General features: G+C 36.8%; 1 protein-coding gene across 16 annotated transcripts in view; it reads right to left on the reverse strand.

Moving 5' to 3' along the window:
- The window catches only part of PARP4 (poly(ADP-ribose) polymerase family member 4), a 59,589-nt gene that overhangs the window by 351 nt on the left and 43,004 nt on the right, over positions 1 to 16,234 (reverse strand). For 11 of the 16 annotated variants that reach the window (XM_087756390.1, XM_087756385.1, XM_087756395.1 and 8 more), the window contains 10 exons: positions 16,124 to 16,204; positions 14,142 to 14,222; positions 13,250 to 13,345; positions 9,596 to 9,760; positions 7,547 to 8,230; positions 6,291 to 6,392; positions 4,112 to 4,214; positions 3,108 to 3,240; positions 1,572 to 1,705; positions 174 to 789 (listed from right to left, as the gene is read on the reverse strand). In XM_087756390.1, the coding sequence (XP_087612516.1) occupies positions 755 to 789; positions 1,572 to 1,705; positions 3,108 to 3,240; positions 4,112 to 4,214; positions 6,291 to 6,392; positions 7,547 to 8,230; positions 9,596 to 9,760; positions 13,250 to 13,345; positions 14,142 to 14,222; positions 16,124 to 16,204 (1,614 nt within the window). In that variant the 3' untranslated portion in view covers positions 174 to 754. Of the gene's footprint in view, positions 1 to 173; positions 790 to 1,093; positions 1,706 to 3,107; positions 3,241 to 4,111; positions 4,215 to 6,290; positions 6,393 to 7,546; positions 8,231 to 9,595; positions 9,761 to 13,249; positions 13,346 to 14,141; positions 14,223 to 16,123; positions 16,205 to 16,234 lie in introns of those variants that run through there. The other 5 variants (XM_087756384.1, XR_015704563.1, XM_087756379.1 and 2 more) reach the window with 5 other exon arrangements.

The raw sequence follows: 16,234 nt of genomic DNA on the forward strand, positions 1-16,234 counted from the left end.
CATCACTCAAATGAAACTCGGGCTTTAGCGTGAGTGTATACTTTTCGTACAGACCTGTATGGGATGAATCATTGCAACAGTGAAAACACCAAACTATTTGAATAGTTAACTGCAGTGAAGAAAAAAAATTTGTTCATATTGTTGCCAACACTTCCTTTCTAAGGTAACTCTAGTAATGCAGCAATTGACCATACAAAGACGTAACAGCAGATTTAGAAGCTCATTTATCATTGTCTACATTAAAGAGTCTTTCTAGTTCTTAAGAAACCCATATCCTAGCTCTTCTCAAACAGAAAGTGTAGTACAAATTTTTCCTTTGTATTATTTACTGAAAAGAGACGGTATCTTGCACATGTGAAAACAAGGATCCAGAGCACCTTAGAAACAGAAGGACCTCAGGATATCCCTCTTAGCAACCTCCCCTACAAGATTAAGTGTATCTATCCCTCCCTGGCAGATGTTTGCTTAAATTCTCGTGAAAACATCTATGAAAGAGATTCCACAGTTTTCCTTAGCAACCTCTTACAACGCTTCTCTATTACTGCTAGGGAGCATTCTCTGTTTGCTAGGGCAGTGTAACACATTACCTATGGTGGCTGTGGAATCTCCTGCTTCTGAATATTTTCAATGGTTGGACAAACAAGCGTAGAATATGTTCTGTACGCACTGGATCCTGCCTCAGTGCAAGCAATTGTACCAAGTCTCTACATTTCCTCAGATCACAAAGTACCAAAGTGTGATTCCATGCAGCTCCTTAATTTAGAAGAGGTAATGCGCTCATTGAAACACCTGTGAAAAGCCCATGAAATTAAAATAAATTACTTTTACTCTGGTTTTGTTATTAGGCTTCCATGTTTGGTTCAGTATAAAATAAAACTAATCAGTTAGTTTTTTGTCAGCATAAAATCAGAATACAGAGTAACAGCAGAAAAAAAAAAAGAGAACTTATTCCTCCTACCAAAACTGACCTAGGTATTCACAAATTGACCAATGACCAATAAGAAAAGCAGTGCAGGAGAAAAATAACTGTTCTGCTGTTTGCATTTCAAGACACACTGTAGGAATTACAAAACCATCCAACTGAAAACACTGATATGTTATGAAGATATTTATTAGTTCTTTATCACATTCTTGTATCTGTCAAAACATCTCCTGCCATATTTAACTGAATTACTACATTATGCTTTCTTTACCATGCCATTAAAGAAGTACATAAGATTTTAGGAAAAATCAAAACAAAGATATTATAAAAGTACTTTTGTAATGTGCAATGAACCCAAGAGATTAATGTAAAAAAATGAAATATTAAGGTACTTTTAACAGAGGTACAGGTAAGTAAAATACTCCATATATGTAAAATCGAGACTTAGTAACTATAAGACCCTTTATTTCCATAGCTTTAAGACTGTGACTATGAGAATTATTATTCAGTAATAATATAAGATCAAATGTCCTCAATTTAAACATTTTATGTAAAACTGCACGGAAAGCTAACTCTGCTATTATCTTAAAGACTTAGTTGATTAAATATTGTAAGTAGAAAGAGAATTGCTGTTAGATAAACTTGATACCCAGTATCTTCTTGGTGGCAGAATCCCAGTCTTTCCCAAGTTCAAGTCGATAGCAAATAGATGGAAATTGCCTCTCAACTTTTCTTACCCACTCTGTTGCTTTCTTGATCAGCTCAAAAGCCCAATGAACATCACTGTATGTAGAAATGAAGTTTTATTATAATAAAATCTTGTAAATCCACCAAAGGAGCAGAAGAAAATAATTTCTTTTAACAATAATTATTTGAAAGAGAAAATTTTCTATAGTACGATGATCCAGCCTGTATAAAATATCATCTGATGCAGAAAACATCATCATGTGCACCGCCCTGTCTTTTTAGAGTCTTCCACATGGGATGTATGTAGACTCATAATCATTACTTGCATTTATTTGTACTATTCCAATCACCACAGTGAAGTACTATGCATTTCATAAAGGCAAACGTGACTCCTCCTTTGTACATTCACATACGTTAGAATTGCTTTCATCCACCAGTCAATGCAATTTTATTTGTACTCCTGATTAGAGTAGCCAAAATTATGCAATCAATTTTTCCCTCTGTCAAGGAGTTTCAAAAGAGGGAGGAAGATTTCCAGGGCTCTCCTGACTGTTTCTTTATCCTGTTCCTACATGCCCTGTAAAGTATGAAGTGTGCAAAGCTTCTGATTTTGGCACAAGGAATGTGTTGGTGGCTGGGTCAATCCAGATTCTGGAGGCCTATTCCTTCATGCTTCTTTTAAGATCTTTGTCTTCCCTCTATACCAAAAAACTTGCCAGCTGATAATTGTTCACTTCACCCCCAAAGAAAGGGAATCTCCAGACACAGAGACCCTATATTCAACAGATAATAGAGCACTGGGACATACAGAAATGAGGGGGGTGGGATTCAGAATGAGCCAGCATGAGTATTCCCCACAGCTAAAGGAAAGGGTGGAAGTTGTGCTGTGAAGAATCATCTGCTCTATTAATTTCAAAAGTCTTGTCCAGAATATTTTATGGTGTATGCTTGTGAAGAACACAAGCCATTAATATATTCCTGAAAAAGGGTGCAGGGCAACAGGTGTAAGTTACATGAAGGAAAAAGTCCGATAGAATTTTTTTCCTAATTTTTAACGTAAGTGATATTAAACACTGGAAAAGGTTGCCCTTAAAAAAGTTGAGGTTGATGAATCTCCATCCTTAAAGATATTTAAAACTCAGCTGGGCAAGATCCTGAACAACTTATCCAACATCTGAGTTGGCCCTGCTTTAAGGAAGAGATGACGTCCAGAGGTCATATCCAACCTGAATTATTCAATGATTCTAATGAGAAGCATAAAATATCTTTTACTACTTTCTATACTTCTCAATTTTTATATCATATTTTGCAAAGTATTCCTTCCTCCATCCATCCTCTTAAAAGAAACGACATGCCACCAATGATTAATACCTTCCATTCCCTTTTCTACAGCCATATCCTGTAGTATAGTCATTGACTCTCCATAATGACATTAATCTTCTGTATGTTGATGTTTATATTACTACATTAAATTATAAGATTTTATTTAAAAGCATACCTTGAATTAGATGAATCATCCAGTTTCATCAGTGTTTTGAAAACTATCCCTTTCAATTCCTTTGTGCAGCGTATGAACTGTAGCACAAGAAGAGTAGCAATCAACTGCAGTAGCTTTTCTTTTCGGTTTGGGCCTAAGGAAGAAGAAAAGGGAAGCGGGATTACTATTTAAATGATTTCTTGACACCAGAAAAGGTACTTTCTGCAGAGTACTCCAGATCACTTTAAAACATCAGTTGTCCTAATCCTATTTAATTGTTTCACCGTACAATCACTACTATCAAGAGTATTCACATTAGTGATTTGACAGACATGCTCCTGGCTTTCAAACTTAAACTTGGTAATGCTTTGTTGAGATTTCTGCAGTTTCTGTTTCCTTGGGTTCTAATCTACTTTGATTTTAATAGAGCAATAATGGGAAACTTGTAAGATTTTTGTCCTTTATGAGGTATTGTGCCCTCTAATAATTTAGAAAGAAGGAATTGCCTTTTTTTTCCCCCCAAGTTTTCTGGTCTGCTGCCAGCAAAGAGCACCAATTGACAGAATCAAACAGCAAAGCGTGTACAGGCAGAGTGCATACTGAATGCTGTGGTGTATGTGGGGAAGAATTACATAACTATTATTCATATTATTTGAAATGTGAAAAGCAGAAGTGATCTCTGCCTCTCTCCTAGGAGAGAATTTTCTTCCTTTTTTGTCTTTAGTAGATATTAATGTAGCAGATACAATAATTGAGATAAAAGAACCTCTGTTGCTACTCCAACTATCTCACATCCTCCACATATTTCTCCAGATGTGCTTAGCAACCAGGACACTATATTGTGAGAGATGCTGAGAAGAAACTGTATTATTAAAATCAGGCACTTTTGAAAACTTTAAGTTAAGAGATCCATTTAAATTTTGAGCATATCTTGTTAGAGTTCCACTAGACATACAGAGTAATAACACATACAGATAGGAAATATAATACAATGTACTGCTTTTTAATGACAGAAAAGTATTTACCAAGTGACTGAATGCCTTTTCTAATAAGGCAATTGTTAATTAAATGATCGACATCAAATTTCAAGATTTTTCCCAACTGTGGACTGAGATTCCAAGAGCCATCCTGTGGAATAAACAAATATATGGATAAGACAAAGATTCAGGACACCGAAAATGTATCTGGCAAGAATAAAATAGACATAGGAGAATTACTGTAAGTATTTTTTAAAAAGCTTATACAAACACAAAAACTGAAATCCACATAATCAATTTAGGTGATTCAAATATTAAACTTCAAAAACCTTTGATATACCATCAGATGTCTGCAACCGACCTGGAATTTTGTAGTTAGCCTACCTTGTAAAAAACCCTTAAACAGTAACAACAAAGTCATTTTGAAATCACTCCCATATAAAGTATGCACAATGACAACACTAGCCTTTTCAAATTTATTTCAAAGAAATTCCTTCTGAAAAATATTTTTAAAGGTGCTAAAAAATAAGCATTCCTCTTACTCAAAAGAAACAATGAAGGATCCCTCTCCTCTGCTGAGAATGCAAAGTCTCTATAAAATTATTGTTTACTATATATGTTGTTAAATGCAGTATTAACAAAACCAATCCTATTTTATCTGACTTTCCCTGCCAAAAATTAGACAACTCTCATGATTAAAATTATCTGCCAAATGGTTTGCTACCCTCAGGTCAGATGGAGGACAGGCTTTCAACAGGATGTTCAAGTATGTATTCTTCAATATTAAATACTTCTGAAACTCTACCTGTCCTTGCAGCTTTATGTCTTAGAAAACTGCAACTGTAGACACAAATTTATAACCAGTCGTTTAAGGTAATTTGAAGATAATATATGCTTTCAAATGGATGCTTAGATAGTAATTATCCAAATTATCTTAAAAAGCAAAAATCTCTAGAATACTAAGTTTAATTAGTGTAAAAAAACATTTAGTTTTTTAGTTTAGTTTTAAAAAAACATTTTAGTTTTTAAAATTCAACAATTGGCAATTCTGCTGAAAATGAAGAAATCTTGAACTGCACTTCGGGAGTTAATTCCCACAACAGTCAATCACAAGTCTGCTGCTCAAATCCCCATTGTATCCATGTGGCATATAGTAATGGTTCAATGTTTAGAAATAATTTCATAAAAGTGTCCTGTCAAAAATATAGGAAAAATACGTCTCTCTTCTTAATGCTGAGGTTGGCTATACTTTACAACTTTCACATACAAACTTCATACATAGAGTTAATTACACAGAATGAAGCAATGTTTTTAAAAAAAAGCAAGAAAGAGTCATGAGGATGCAAATACTGGGTGGACTCTGTTGCACAAAGGAACACGAAGCTGGGGCACCTGAAGACTTACTGAACCTAGTGTATAGGGTGTATTCCCAGGAAAAGGGAATTCAATATACCACCATGCTGAATGGCCAATCTCTGACGATAAACAACAGGAGTCTCTGCTGAGGGTATCCCATGGTGACTTCACTTGGATCATGTATACTCTTGAAAACCTCATTCTGTTTATTACTTACGGATATTGACTGTGTGACCCACAATATCTGATTGTTGATCACGACCTCACCCCTTAAGGGGGTAAGCTCACCAAACTGGTGATGGGTTATGTGGAACAGGGACTTCTCCCACCACAAGGGACATACCAAACCAACAAAGCTAAACATTACCTGCTCTGACTCCTACCTGCAGCATTCTTGGATGGTACAGTTTCATTCAGTTACCCTAGCAATTTGTCTGACTGTCCAGGGGAAGTTCCTGCTGCAACATCTTACAGTCCAATCATTTAAAACCCAACTACTTTTTACTTTCTTGCACAATGTGCATTAATTGCATCAACTTCTTCCACTTAGCATCCCCTTTATGTTTTTATACTTGTCCCAGGAAGTCCCCAAGCTGCAAGCTGATGGAGGCTGTAAGAAGGTTCTGGAGGCGTATTACTACCTGTTGGCCCTGATTCTATACTATTCCTTACATATCCATTGCTGAGTTGCCCATGAAAGCAATAAAACATAGCATGACTGATGTCATCATACACTTGTAAAATCTGTTTATAGACATTTTATAAATGTATTTTACTTTATCTCAGGACAGGATAAAAGTAAAACTGTTTTTTTCCTTCTACCTATATTTTATATTTAAAGTAATGCCCAAATAGATTATGGGTGCAGTACCTGATTTTGGAGCGCAAAAGTTTCTTTCCAGTTTACAGAAGTCAACTCAATTCTCTGTGGAATGTTTTCTTTCTCTGTTGTTGTAAAGCACCTTGATTGTTCCTGGAGAGGATAATGTTAATTAAGAATCTTACCACCATTACCCATGCAGCTACTCTATCATGATACAAAGTACTTTCACTTAAAAGTTTAAAAACCGCTCTTCCTTTTAAAAAGGAACCTCTTTTTCTGGTTGAAAAAGGTTCATTCTCTCCCACTTAGGAAAGCATTTGCACAAACATCGGCTACAGCTGGAGAAAGATCCTGTTTAGTAAAATCACAAGGAATGAAATAATTCCAGAATTAGTAAGATACTTTTCTCTTTTTAATCAAAACTGTATATCTTCTTGTATTATGCACATTATCATTATGCTGTCATTTATATGTTCAAAATGAAAATAAAAACATATTGTTCAAACTAAAAATTTCCTACCCTGTTCTACCTTACGCTGGGCAAATCCAGAGTAAAACTGGACTTTGGAGATGTTATCACCACTGCTTGCCTCTGATTTTATACTGTTTCTTAAGCATGACGGGTTGCCCATGAAAGGAACAAAAAATAGCATGACTCTGATGGCATCATGCTCTTTATAAAATCAGTTTATAAAGCAAAGAAAATAAAATCATTTACAAAATGTTTATCTCAGGGCAGGGCTGAAGGTAATTTTTCCTTCTACTCATGTCTTATTGTTAGGTAATGCATGAATAGAGGATGGGTATTGCACCCGGTTCTGGAGCTCAGGAATTTCATTCCTATTTACCAAACTGAATGGAAGTCTTTGTGGAATCCTCTGTGTTGGCACAGAACAGCAAGATTGTTCCTGAACAAACAGTAATGTTCATTAAGGATCTTGTTCTACCACCATTACCCATGTAGCTACTACTTCATGATACAAAGTAATTCCATTTAAAAGTCGCCTATTAGAGTAGTAAGGAACAAGTGGTAGAATGCAGAGTGTAAGACTCATCACTTTGGAAAAAAAATAACTAAAACCCAACCGAACAAAAAGAATGCTTTCTGCATTTCAGGGTCACATTTCTTGAATTGGAAAGCAGCCTCATTACAGCCTTCCCATGTTCTTTTTTGGCTGTACATCCATGAACCTTGAAATGCAAATGTTTAAGGCAGCTTTCATTAGCTGAACGCAGCTTCGATTTCAACATGACGTGACATGTGTCGTATCCTATATATAAAAGACGACTGATGGAAGACTTACCGCAACCTTAAACCCCTCAGTAAATGCTCCTTCAGGAGCCGTAACATCATGCTGACGTACTCCCTTTCTCTGACACCCCAACAGTGGCAAGACTTCTTTTCTATTAGCTTGAGAAACAGGAGATTTGGGAATAACTTGTTTTTCAACATTAGTCTTTTCAGAATTTGTGCGTGTAGGGGTAGATGAACCAAACAATCCTAAACCCTGCATCGGAGCAACACAAGAAGAATTAACTTGTTTCATGGCTCCCACTGGTTTTTGAAAAGAACGGGGAGGAGGAGGAGCAGGTTCAGGAACAGCCACACCAACCCCTGATTTTGTAAGTGCAGGTGTCTGAAGTGGTTTTTGTTGAGTCAGATCAATTCCTTCTCCTAGCTTAGGTTTAAAACCAAATAACAAGCAGGGTTCAGCAACTCGCAGCAGAGGAAGGTCATGTGGTGAATGTGAGCTTGTTCCAGATGATGTCTCCTTTGCGACAGCGCTACCAAAACAGAAATTTGATTTGAGACTGCAAACGCTGCTTTGAAGTTCAGGAACATTTCCAAAGCCCTGCGCCATGTTTTTTGGTGAGATGCTCTTCTGACTACCAGGAACTTTTTCAGGTTGAAACTGGAAACTTTCAGGTTCAGCTTTCTCACTCAGCAAATCAGATGAATGAAAAACGCCTACTGCTGGGGAATATGCCTGTTTAGTAAAATCACAAGGAAACAAAATTCCGGAATTAGTAAGATACTTTCTCTTTTTAATCAAAACAGTATTTCTTCTTATACTGTGTGCAGTATCATTATACTGTCATGCATATGTTTGAAATGAAAGTAATATCTCAGTTAAACTAAAAATTTCCTTCCCTGTTCTACCTTATGCTGAGCAAATCCAGAGTAAAACTGGACTTTGGACAAAATATGAGCAGAGAGGTATTTTACATTATTGAGATAAAAATGATTGATATAATGATGATTATGAGCCAAGGAAGTTCCACTGTACAATAATGTTGTACGTACACAGAAGATAGATCTACACAAAGCGAAGCATGGATCCTGCTTGTGCTGCAATTCTGGCCCATGTACCAGCTAAGGTCCAGTAGCTCCTGCATACAAGCTAGTGAGCCTGGACTATACTGCTGCCATACACCAACGTAGATGTTTTGTACTCTTCTGCCTAGGAATTCTTGGGCCAAAGGATCAGGAAAATGGCTTTATATGAGTTGACTTAAGTTATAGAACACACACCCAGATTCTGTTCTAAATAGCTCACAATCTTAATACCTTACAGACTACAGGCTGAGAGATGCTCCTGAGTTCTATTAAATGCACATCATGGTCATGCACAACATAATTTAATAGACAAATAATGATTTTCTTGAGTCCCTTACACAATTTGGAGATGTAAAGCTTTAATCTGTTAAGACTTTAAGGACTGACAGAATTATACCTGCTGTCTAACTGATGCAGGCATCTCTTGTAGTTTCCAAAGTCAAGAGAAAGCTACCATAACTAGCAAAGATCCAATTTCACTAGTTCAAGTTTCTCTCATTGCTCCCCCCTCATCCCACAGATTGTCCCATTTCCTGCTAGCAATATGTCTTCTTCCAGTCATGCTTATCCCCATTCCCAGTAGTCTCTCTTCTCTCCTAGTAGAGACTTAGTTATGGATCAATACCTTGATTGTCTTTGAAACTCCCTCCCTCCCCACCCCCCCAGTTTCTTGGAGTTTAATTTAGGGCTTCATCTACACTAGCATATTCTTATGAGAAAATGCTCTAACAGGTGTTAAGTTTCTTCTGGAAGGGAGAAGAAATCTGTATTATCATATTGTCTCTCAAAACTTCTGCTGCACTCATGATATTTTTAAGTGTACTTTATTTTTGGGACAGGTTCCTCCAAATTTTAATGTTTATAGTAAAATTCCACACAGTACTTGTGTGGCATTAATTATATTCAAAATAATTAAAAACTGAACAGATCTCATGAACAGTTACTATATGGTTACACATACAATACAGCACCACAACTGGATAATATACCAAAATTGTTAGCAGTAAGAACATACATTAAATGTAGTTACATGGGCATCAAAGGCAAATTCTTCTGAAAATAAGGAGCCAGATGCCATTGACTTTTGGTCCCAGTCCATGTAAGGTAAAAAATCTACATCTTCTTGAGCTATAATTTCCAGGATGTTTGGAGCATCAGCAGAACAAGTTTCATTAGCATCCTAAATTAAAATACATCACAGTTATGAACCTGAAAATCCTCTGGCATTATAGAGACAATGCATTTTTCTTTGTGAGTTTGAAATGTGTTGAAACCAGGGAATAAGTAGATAACGCAGTACATTAAAAATAATCTGTATATACAAAAAAAGTAAATGTAACTTCACATTTTTTACTATATTGAGGGACAATGTATTGTCAGTAATTAGATTCACATGAAATATAAAGGTGGACAGTATATATTTGTATGTATAATTTGTTCACATCCACGTAATTGAAATAAAATCCAAATCTTGTGCAGTTCTTTTTGTCAGAATCCTATTGCCACCCTTTAAAGGAAAGCAAACATAAGCATTATTATAGATGTGTTTAAAATACATTGCATTCTGCAAAATCATGTCAAGACAGCAAATAACATAGCATAATACAGTACCAAACTGAATGGGCTACTTTGGGTATTTCTGCATGGTATTGCCTTGTGTTGTGTAAGTGCTTATGCCTTAAGATGTCTGCACTGGGTCAAAAAAGTCATCCTAGACTAGAAATGAGATTAAAGCTGTCATATTTACAGACATAATTCAAATATAACATTCTACAAGTCTGTTTCTTGAGAAACATCATATCAACAAGTGGAAACGGAATCTTTTGAAGAATTGCAAAAACAGATACATAAAAATCAGAATGACAGAAATAATCTGTTGACACCCTTCATAAACAACTAGTTCATGAAATCACACAGGTATTCCCTTGCTAATCTGCAACGTATTTTTTCTTCTGAATATTGCTTCTGTTATGTACCAGATGGAATATTCAGGTGCATTACAGAAAGATATTTAAATTGACTCAGTTGAATTATCTTATTTTGAAAAGTAGTCCTTGACCTGGGAATTTCTAATAACTTCACAGCATTGCATTTTATAGTTGCTTTTTAATCAGGTGTTTTTTGGAATGCATGTCTGTCTTTTGATCTTCAATTGCAAATGTTGGAGTTGTTACTCAGGAAAGCAGTATTTCCAGAAAAATTTAACTCTTACCACGTACATATGCTACTGGTATTGTTTTTTTTCGTAATAATGTAGACATCAAGACGGAACAGTAAAAACAGGAAAAGGTATTCTTGTTTTATCCAGCATCTCCACTGAATTCTTCATTCCGGCCTACTTTTATTTATATTATAATACCATGTGAAATACTAAATTGTGATGATGAAAGAACTGTTTTGGACACTGTAAAAAGCTGTAAAAGTTCTCCTTTTTTAACTTCATGAGGTTCCTGTCAGCTCATTTCTCCAGCCTATCAAGGTACTTGTGGATGGCAGCATGACCCTCTGGTGTGTCAGCCACTCTTCCCAGTTTTATATCATTAGCAAACTTGCTCAAGGTACAACTCTGTCCCATCACCCAGAACATTAATGAAGATTTTGAACAGGACACGCCCCGCTATTGGCCCATGGGGTACACCGGTAGTCACTCGTCTCTAACTAGACTTCCTGCCACTGATCACCACCCTCTGGGCCCAGCCATTCAGCCAGTTTTCAATCCACCTCACTGCTCATCCAGCCCATATTTCATCAGCTTCTGTATGAGGATCATATGGGAGACCGTTAAAAGCCTTACTGAAGTCCAGGTAGACAATATCCACTGCTCTCCCCTTGTCTACCATATCATTCATTGAATCTTCAAAGTTTATCAAGTTGGTCAAGCATGACTTCCCCATGGTGAATCCATGTTGGCTACTTCTGATGACTTTCTTATCCTTCATGTGCCTGGAAATGGTTTCCAGGATTAGCTGCTCCACTACCTTCCCAGGGATCAAGGTGAGGTTGACCAGCCTGTAGTTCCCTGGGTCCTCCTTCTTGCCCTTCCTGAAGATAGGAGTGACACTTGCTTTCCTCCAGTCTTTGGGCACTTCTCCCAGTTGCCATGATCATTCAAAGATTTTTGAGTGTGGCCTTGCAATGACATCAGCCAGCTCCCTCAGCACTCGTGGGTACATCCCACCAGGGCCCATGGACTTATGTATGTCCAGTTTGCTTAAGCAGTCTTTGACCTGATCCTCCTCCACCAAGGGTACATCTTCCTTGCTCTAAACTTCCCCCCTGCTCTCTGGGGCCTTGAATTTCCAAAGGCTGGTCTTGCTAGTAAAGACTGATGCAACAAAGGCATTCGGTACCTCAACCTTTTCCATGTTCTGTGTCACCAGTTCCCCTACCCCATTCAGCAGCAGGCCTACATTTTCCCTAGTCTTCCTTTTGCCACTTACGCACTTACAGAAGCCCTTCATGTTGTCTTTGACATCCCTTGCCAGATTCAACTCCATGTGGACTTTGGCTTTCTTGATGATGTCTCTACATGCTCAGATAGTGTCTCTGTATTCCTTCCAAGTTACCTGTCCCTGCTTCCACTGTCAGTATACTTCCTTCGAGTTTTTCCATGAGTTCCTTGTTCATCCATGTTGACACCAGGCCTCCTGGCATTTTTGCTTGACTTCCTGTTCATTGGGATAGACTGCTCTTGAGCTTGGAGGAAGTGATCCTTGAATCTGAAATAGTGACTATTGGTAACCCCTATAATCAGTGCTGAGAAAAAGACCTCTTGAGAAAATTAATCTGCACTGTTTTAGGTATTTAACTTTAGGATGAGATGAATCAAGCTCTAGAAGTATCTATTTACTTTCATTGACCATGAGATGAAGGCAAACGTGACTGATATACTGCTAAACATATACACATGTATTTGGTCAGATGAATTCCCATTCTCTGTGCCCCATCTAATAATTAATCCAACTGACATCATCTTGCTTATCGTGATACAGCTTTCCATTTGAAAACTCTTCTTACTGACCCCTGAATTTCAAGGTTGTAATTTATATGTATTTCTTTCCATCTGCTGCAAAGCTTTTGTTTCTCCTACCACTGTTCTAAAACTGAAAACAAATGAAAAAGTTCCATAGTTTACTGCAATATTAAAGAGAGATTTTTCAAGCTTTGCTTTCCTTGTGGCTTCCACCTGACACAAACTCCCCTAGAATGACTTTTGCCAATACAAAACCCATTACTTCATCAATCCATGGCTAGAGTGGCCAGTTTGCTGTAGTTTGGCATCCTTACTTTTTATGAGAAAGGGTTCTGTGGCTTATGCACCAAGGATTGAAGAGTACTTTTCATCTGGCCTTGTCCTTTGACTTCTCTGGCTCCCACAGCACTACCAGAAATTACAAACCCTTATAGCAAATCATAACAGGAATACACAGATTGACAAACTTTGATTGTAAAGTAAGGACAAGCAATATAAGAGATAGAAAAGGAAAATAGCTTGTTGTACTGCAGAAGACACCAAAATAACGTAAAGATTAATAGTTTTAGCTCTATTGTAAAAGAATAATCACAGCTCAGCAAAAGGAAGACTGGTTTTGATATGTACAAGGTTACAGAATTTAGAGTCTTTCGACAGAGAAGCTAGTGGGAACAAGATGTTATATAGAAAACATACCCTTTTCTCAACCGCAACGAAGCTTGTAAACTGGCTTATAATTGAGTTCTCCAAGCTGAGGTGAATAATCATGTTTTTCAAGATTTGTTTCTTCATCTAGATTGTTAAGTATTAACAAATGGAACAGGCAGAAAAAATATAATCAGCTAAAAGAAATGCTGATGTCAAAACTGAACACATACCTATGAACACACTTATGCACTCTACATAGGGACATGTAATAGGAAGACCCGATGTGAATATACTGGCCTGCCTAACTGTCTACTCCCTTCTCACTTTCTTTACTCCCTCAGTCAGCTTTGGGCAGGGATATGCAGTTCCTCTAGTTAGAATTCTTTTGGTTCTATCCTTCTTCTTGTGTAAGAAGAATGTGCATTTTATAAGAAGAATTAGTCTGAAGTCTCAAATAAGCCAAGATGGCAATATGGTAAGTTTTTAACTAGCTAAAAGCCATTTTTTTAACAGATCATCAGATCATTAAGTCTGTCTGTCTGTAAAACACAGGCCATTATCTTCCACCATATCCTATACAAAAGCTATGGACTTCTGCTGGACTAATATGTATTGATCTTCACAAAACTAAAATGTTATATGTCACAGGAAAAGAAGAATCACCAATGGCCTCCAATGACAGCGTATAGATTAGGAAAAATATGCACACATTATGCCAATAGAGGGCATTCTTATAGTGGAGAAGAAGAAAAGACTGTCCCAAAATTTTTCAAAACCTTATCTCGGAGGATATTACTATATGGTGACTTTAACCTTAAAATGATACTAGAATTGCAACCTTCTAGTTATGTTTAACAAAGCAAGAAAATCTTCTCTATTACATTGAAGTGTTTGCTATTTAGCATTTTAAACGTATACTTTCTATTTCAGATTATCAAACCTCATGTTCTGTTTCATTCTCATGAAGAATCCCATCTTCATAGTCATTAATGAAAGCTCTTGCTGCGAGTTTGTGCAGTACCTAGAAAGAAAACTAAACTGATGATAAGAGCAGTAACTTTATTTTTTTTTTAAATCTTCCTTTCATTTATGAGGTCCAGCTTCAGGCAATTAGCTTCCATATTTACATGGAATCCCATTCTCTAAGGAAGGGTCAAGCTAATTTTCTATTTGAAAAGCAAGCACAACAACCTGTACCTAAGGTACATTTTTATTTCACTTAATTTCAGCAAACTAAAAAATACCCAGGTCTTTACTTGTTGTGCACATTCTCTCTAGAGTTGAAGGTGAGGAAAAAAAAAAAGCAGGCATGCAGACAAACAGAAAAACTCCACCAGGCAATTAATCCCAACTTGAAATGGCTAACTAAAACAGGTAGGAAGAATGCCCCTTCTGGATGTACACATTTTTCTCCAGCGACTGTAAACAGAGACTGAACAACTACCTCAGATTGAACCAACAATATTTATATAGGCAAAGTTAGGTAAATTAATTCTGTCCATAAAACTACAGAATTTGTAAAAGTAAAAAAAAAGTAAAGTGAAAAAGTAAAGTGAGTCTAGAGTGTTCAACTTTAAAAAAAAAAAAAAAAATCATTAGGTCTACCATAATCTAGTGATTTTTGACCTGAGGGGCTGTAGGCAGAAAAGGGAAATACAGAACTGTACTAACCAGAAATTACTTTTTTGAACTAAACCAGTCTTTCATAGAAAAGAAAACCAATTTTGGTCGCTTCAAAATGTTAAAGCTAACAAAGAGAGAGAGCTCTGTGGGGGCAATGTGGTAAAGTCCAGCTATATTCCAGTTCCAGTTGCCAAAACATTCCCACTGGCTCATTTCTGGAAGAATATGATAGATGCTAAAGAGAGCCACTTCTGAAGAAAACCTCTTAAGCAAATAGTTACTTTTTGAGCTAAGGTAAATTGGCAAGAAAAACAGATAGGAATTCTCAGAGTTCATCTAAAGCATCAAGAATTAAGAATTTTTTCTCATTTTGACCCTGGTTTTTATCATTTTGCCTTTTCAGTTTACACCTTTCAAAACTTTCTTTCTTTTTAACTGCACCTGGAATTTGTAGTACAGCTATTTTTGTGAAAGCAAATACATTGCTTCTGCTTGCCTATTTTATCTGCCTGTAGAAGAGCGCATCCCTGGAAACCAACTGTCCTTATGGAAACCAACACAACCAACATATCCGTTGAAACCAACCCATGATAGTAGCTTTCAAAGTAGATTACACTAAATAGGGAAGAAAATCATTTCTATTTGAAAACAAATCAGCTTCCCTTAGTGGGGAAGGGGTGACAGTCATATCAGAATTATTACTGAAGGTTGACTATTCTTTTGATTTTTCAAGTGTAGACACCTGTTAGATTTAATAAATGGTTCTTTTTAGCCTGTTTTCCTTTTCAAAATGCATCCTGTGCTTTTCTCTGCATAAAGACTCCTTACTTCATTGTCACTGAAGCAGAGGAAAGACTAATAACACTTTACTCTTTCTTTTTCCATACATTTCTAGAGATGACAGACTAGTGATGAGATGTTCCCCATAGCAACAATTTACAACATGAAAGAGAATGCTGCAGCAGCTTCTTCACAGAGGTTGCCTGAAGAACAGCCAACCCAAGGATAAAGCTAGAGCCCCAATGGGCTGCCAAAATAAGAAGCAGCACTTCCTATTCCGAGAAGCTTAAGTTTTGTGTTAGAAAGCATAGAGAAAGGTGACACTTCTATGTAAAACAGTTTCCCTTTAAAAGTCTGAAAACTGAAGGTCTGTGTTAAAACATCAGAAGCAAAAATAAAAGTGCAAGAGCTGCTGAAAACAGGGGTTTCAATTCCTTCAAAAGAGCACAAAGCAGCACGTAGTTGTTTAAAGCTGCCTGTCTCACTATGGCATGTACAAATAATGTTGGCCAAACTCACTGTTCCTGTCGTCTTCTGTAGTTCAGTAGTTGACACCACAGTCTGTAGTTCTTTGTCATTTATTACTGCTTTTAAGGTGGCCTAAAAGGAAAAAAAAAATACTGCTTCCTT

The sequence above is a fragment of the Nipponia nippon genome, unplaced genomic scaffold (genome assembly GCF_047370975.1).
Source record: "Nipponia nippon isolate SJK-2023a ecotype South Korea unplaced genomic scaffold, ASM4737097v1 scaffold_2, whole genome shotgun sequence".
NCBI lineage: Eukaryota > Metazoa > Chordata > Aves > Pelecaniformes > Threskiornithidae > Nipponia > Nipponia nippon.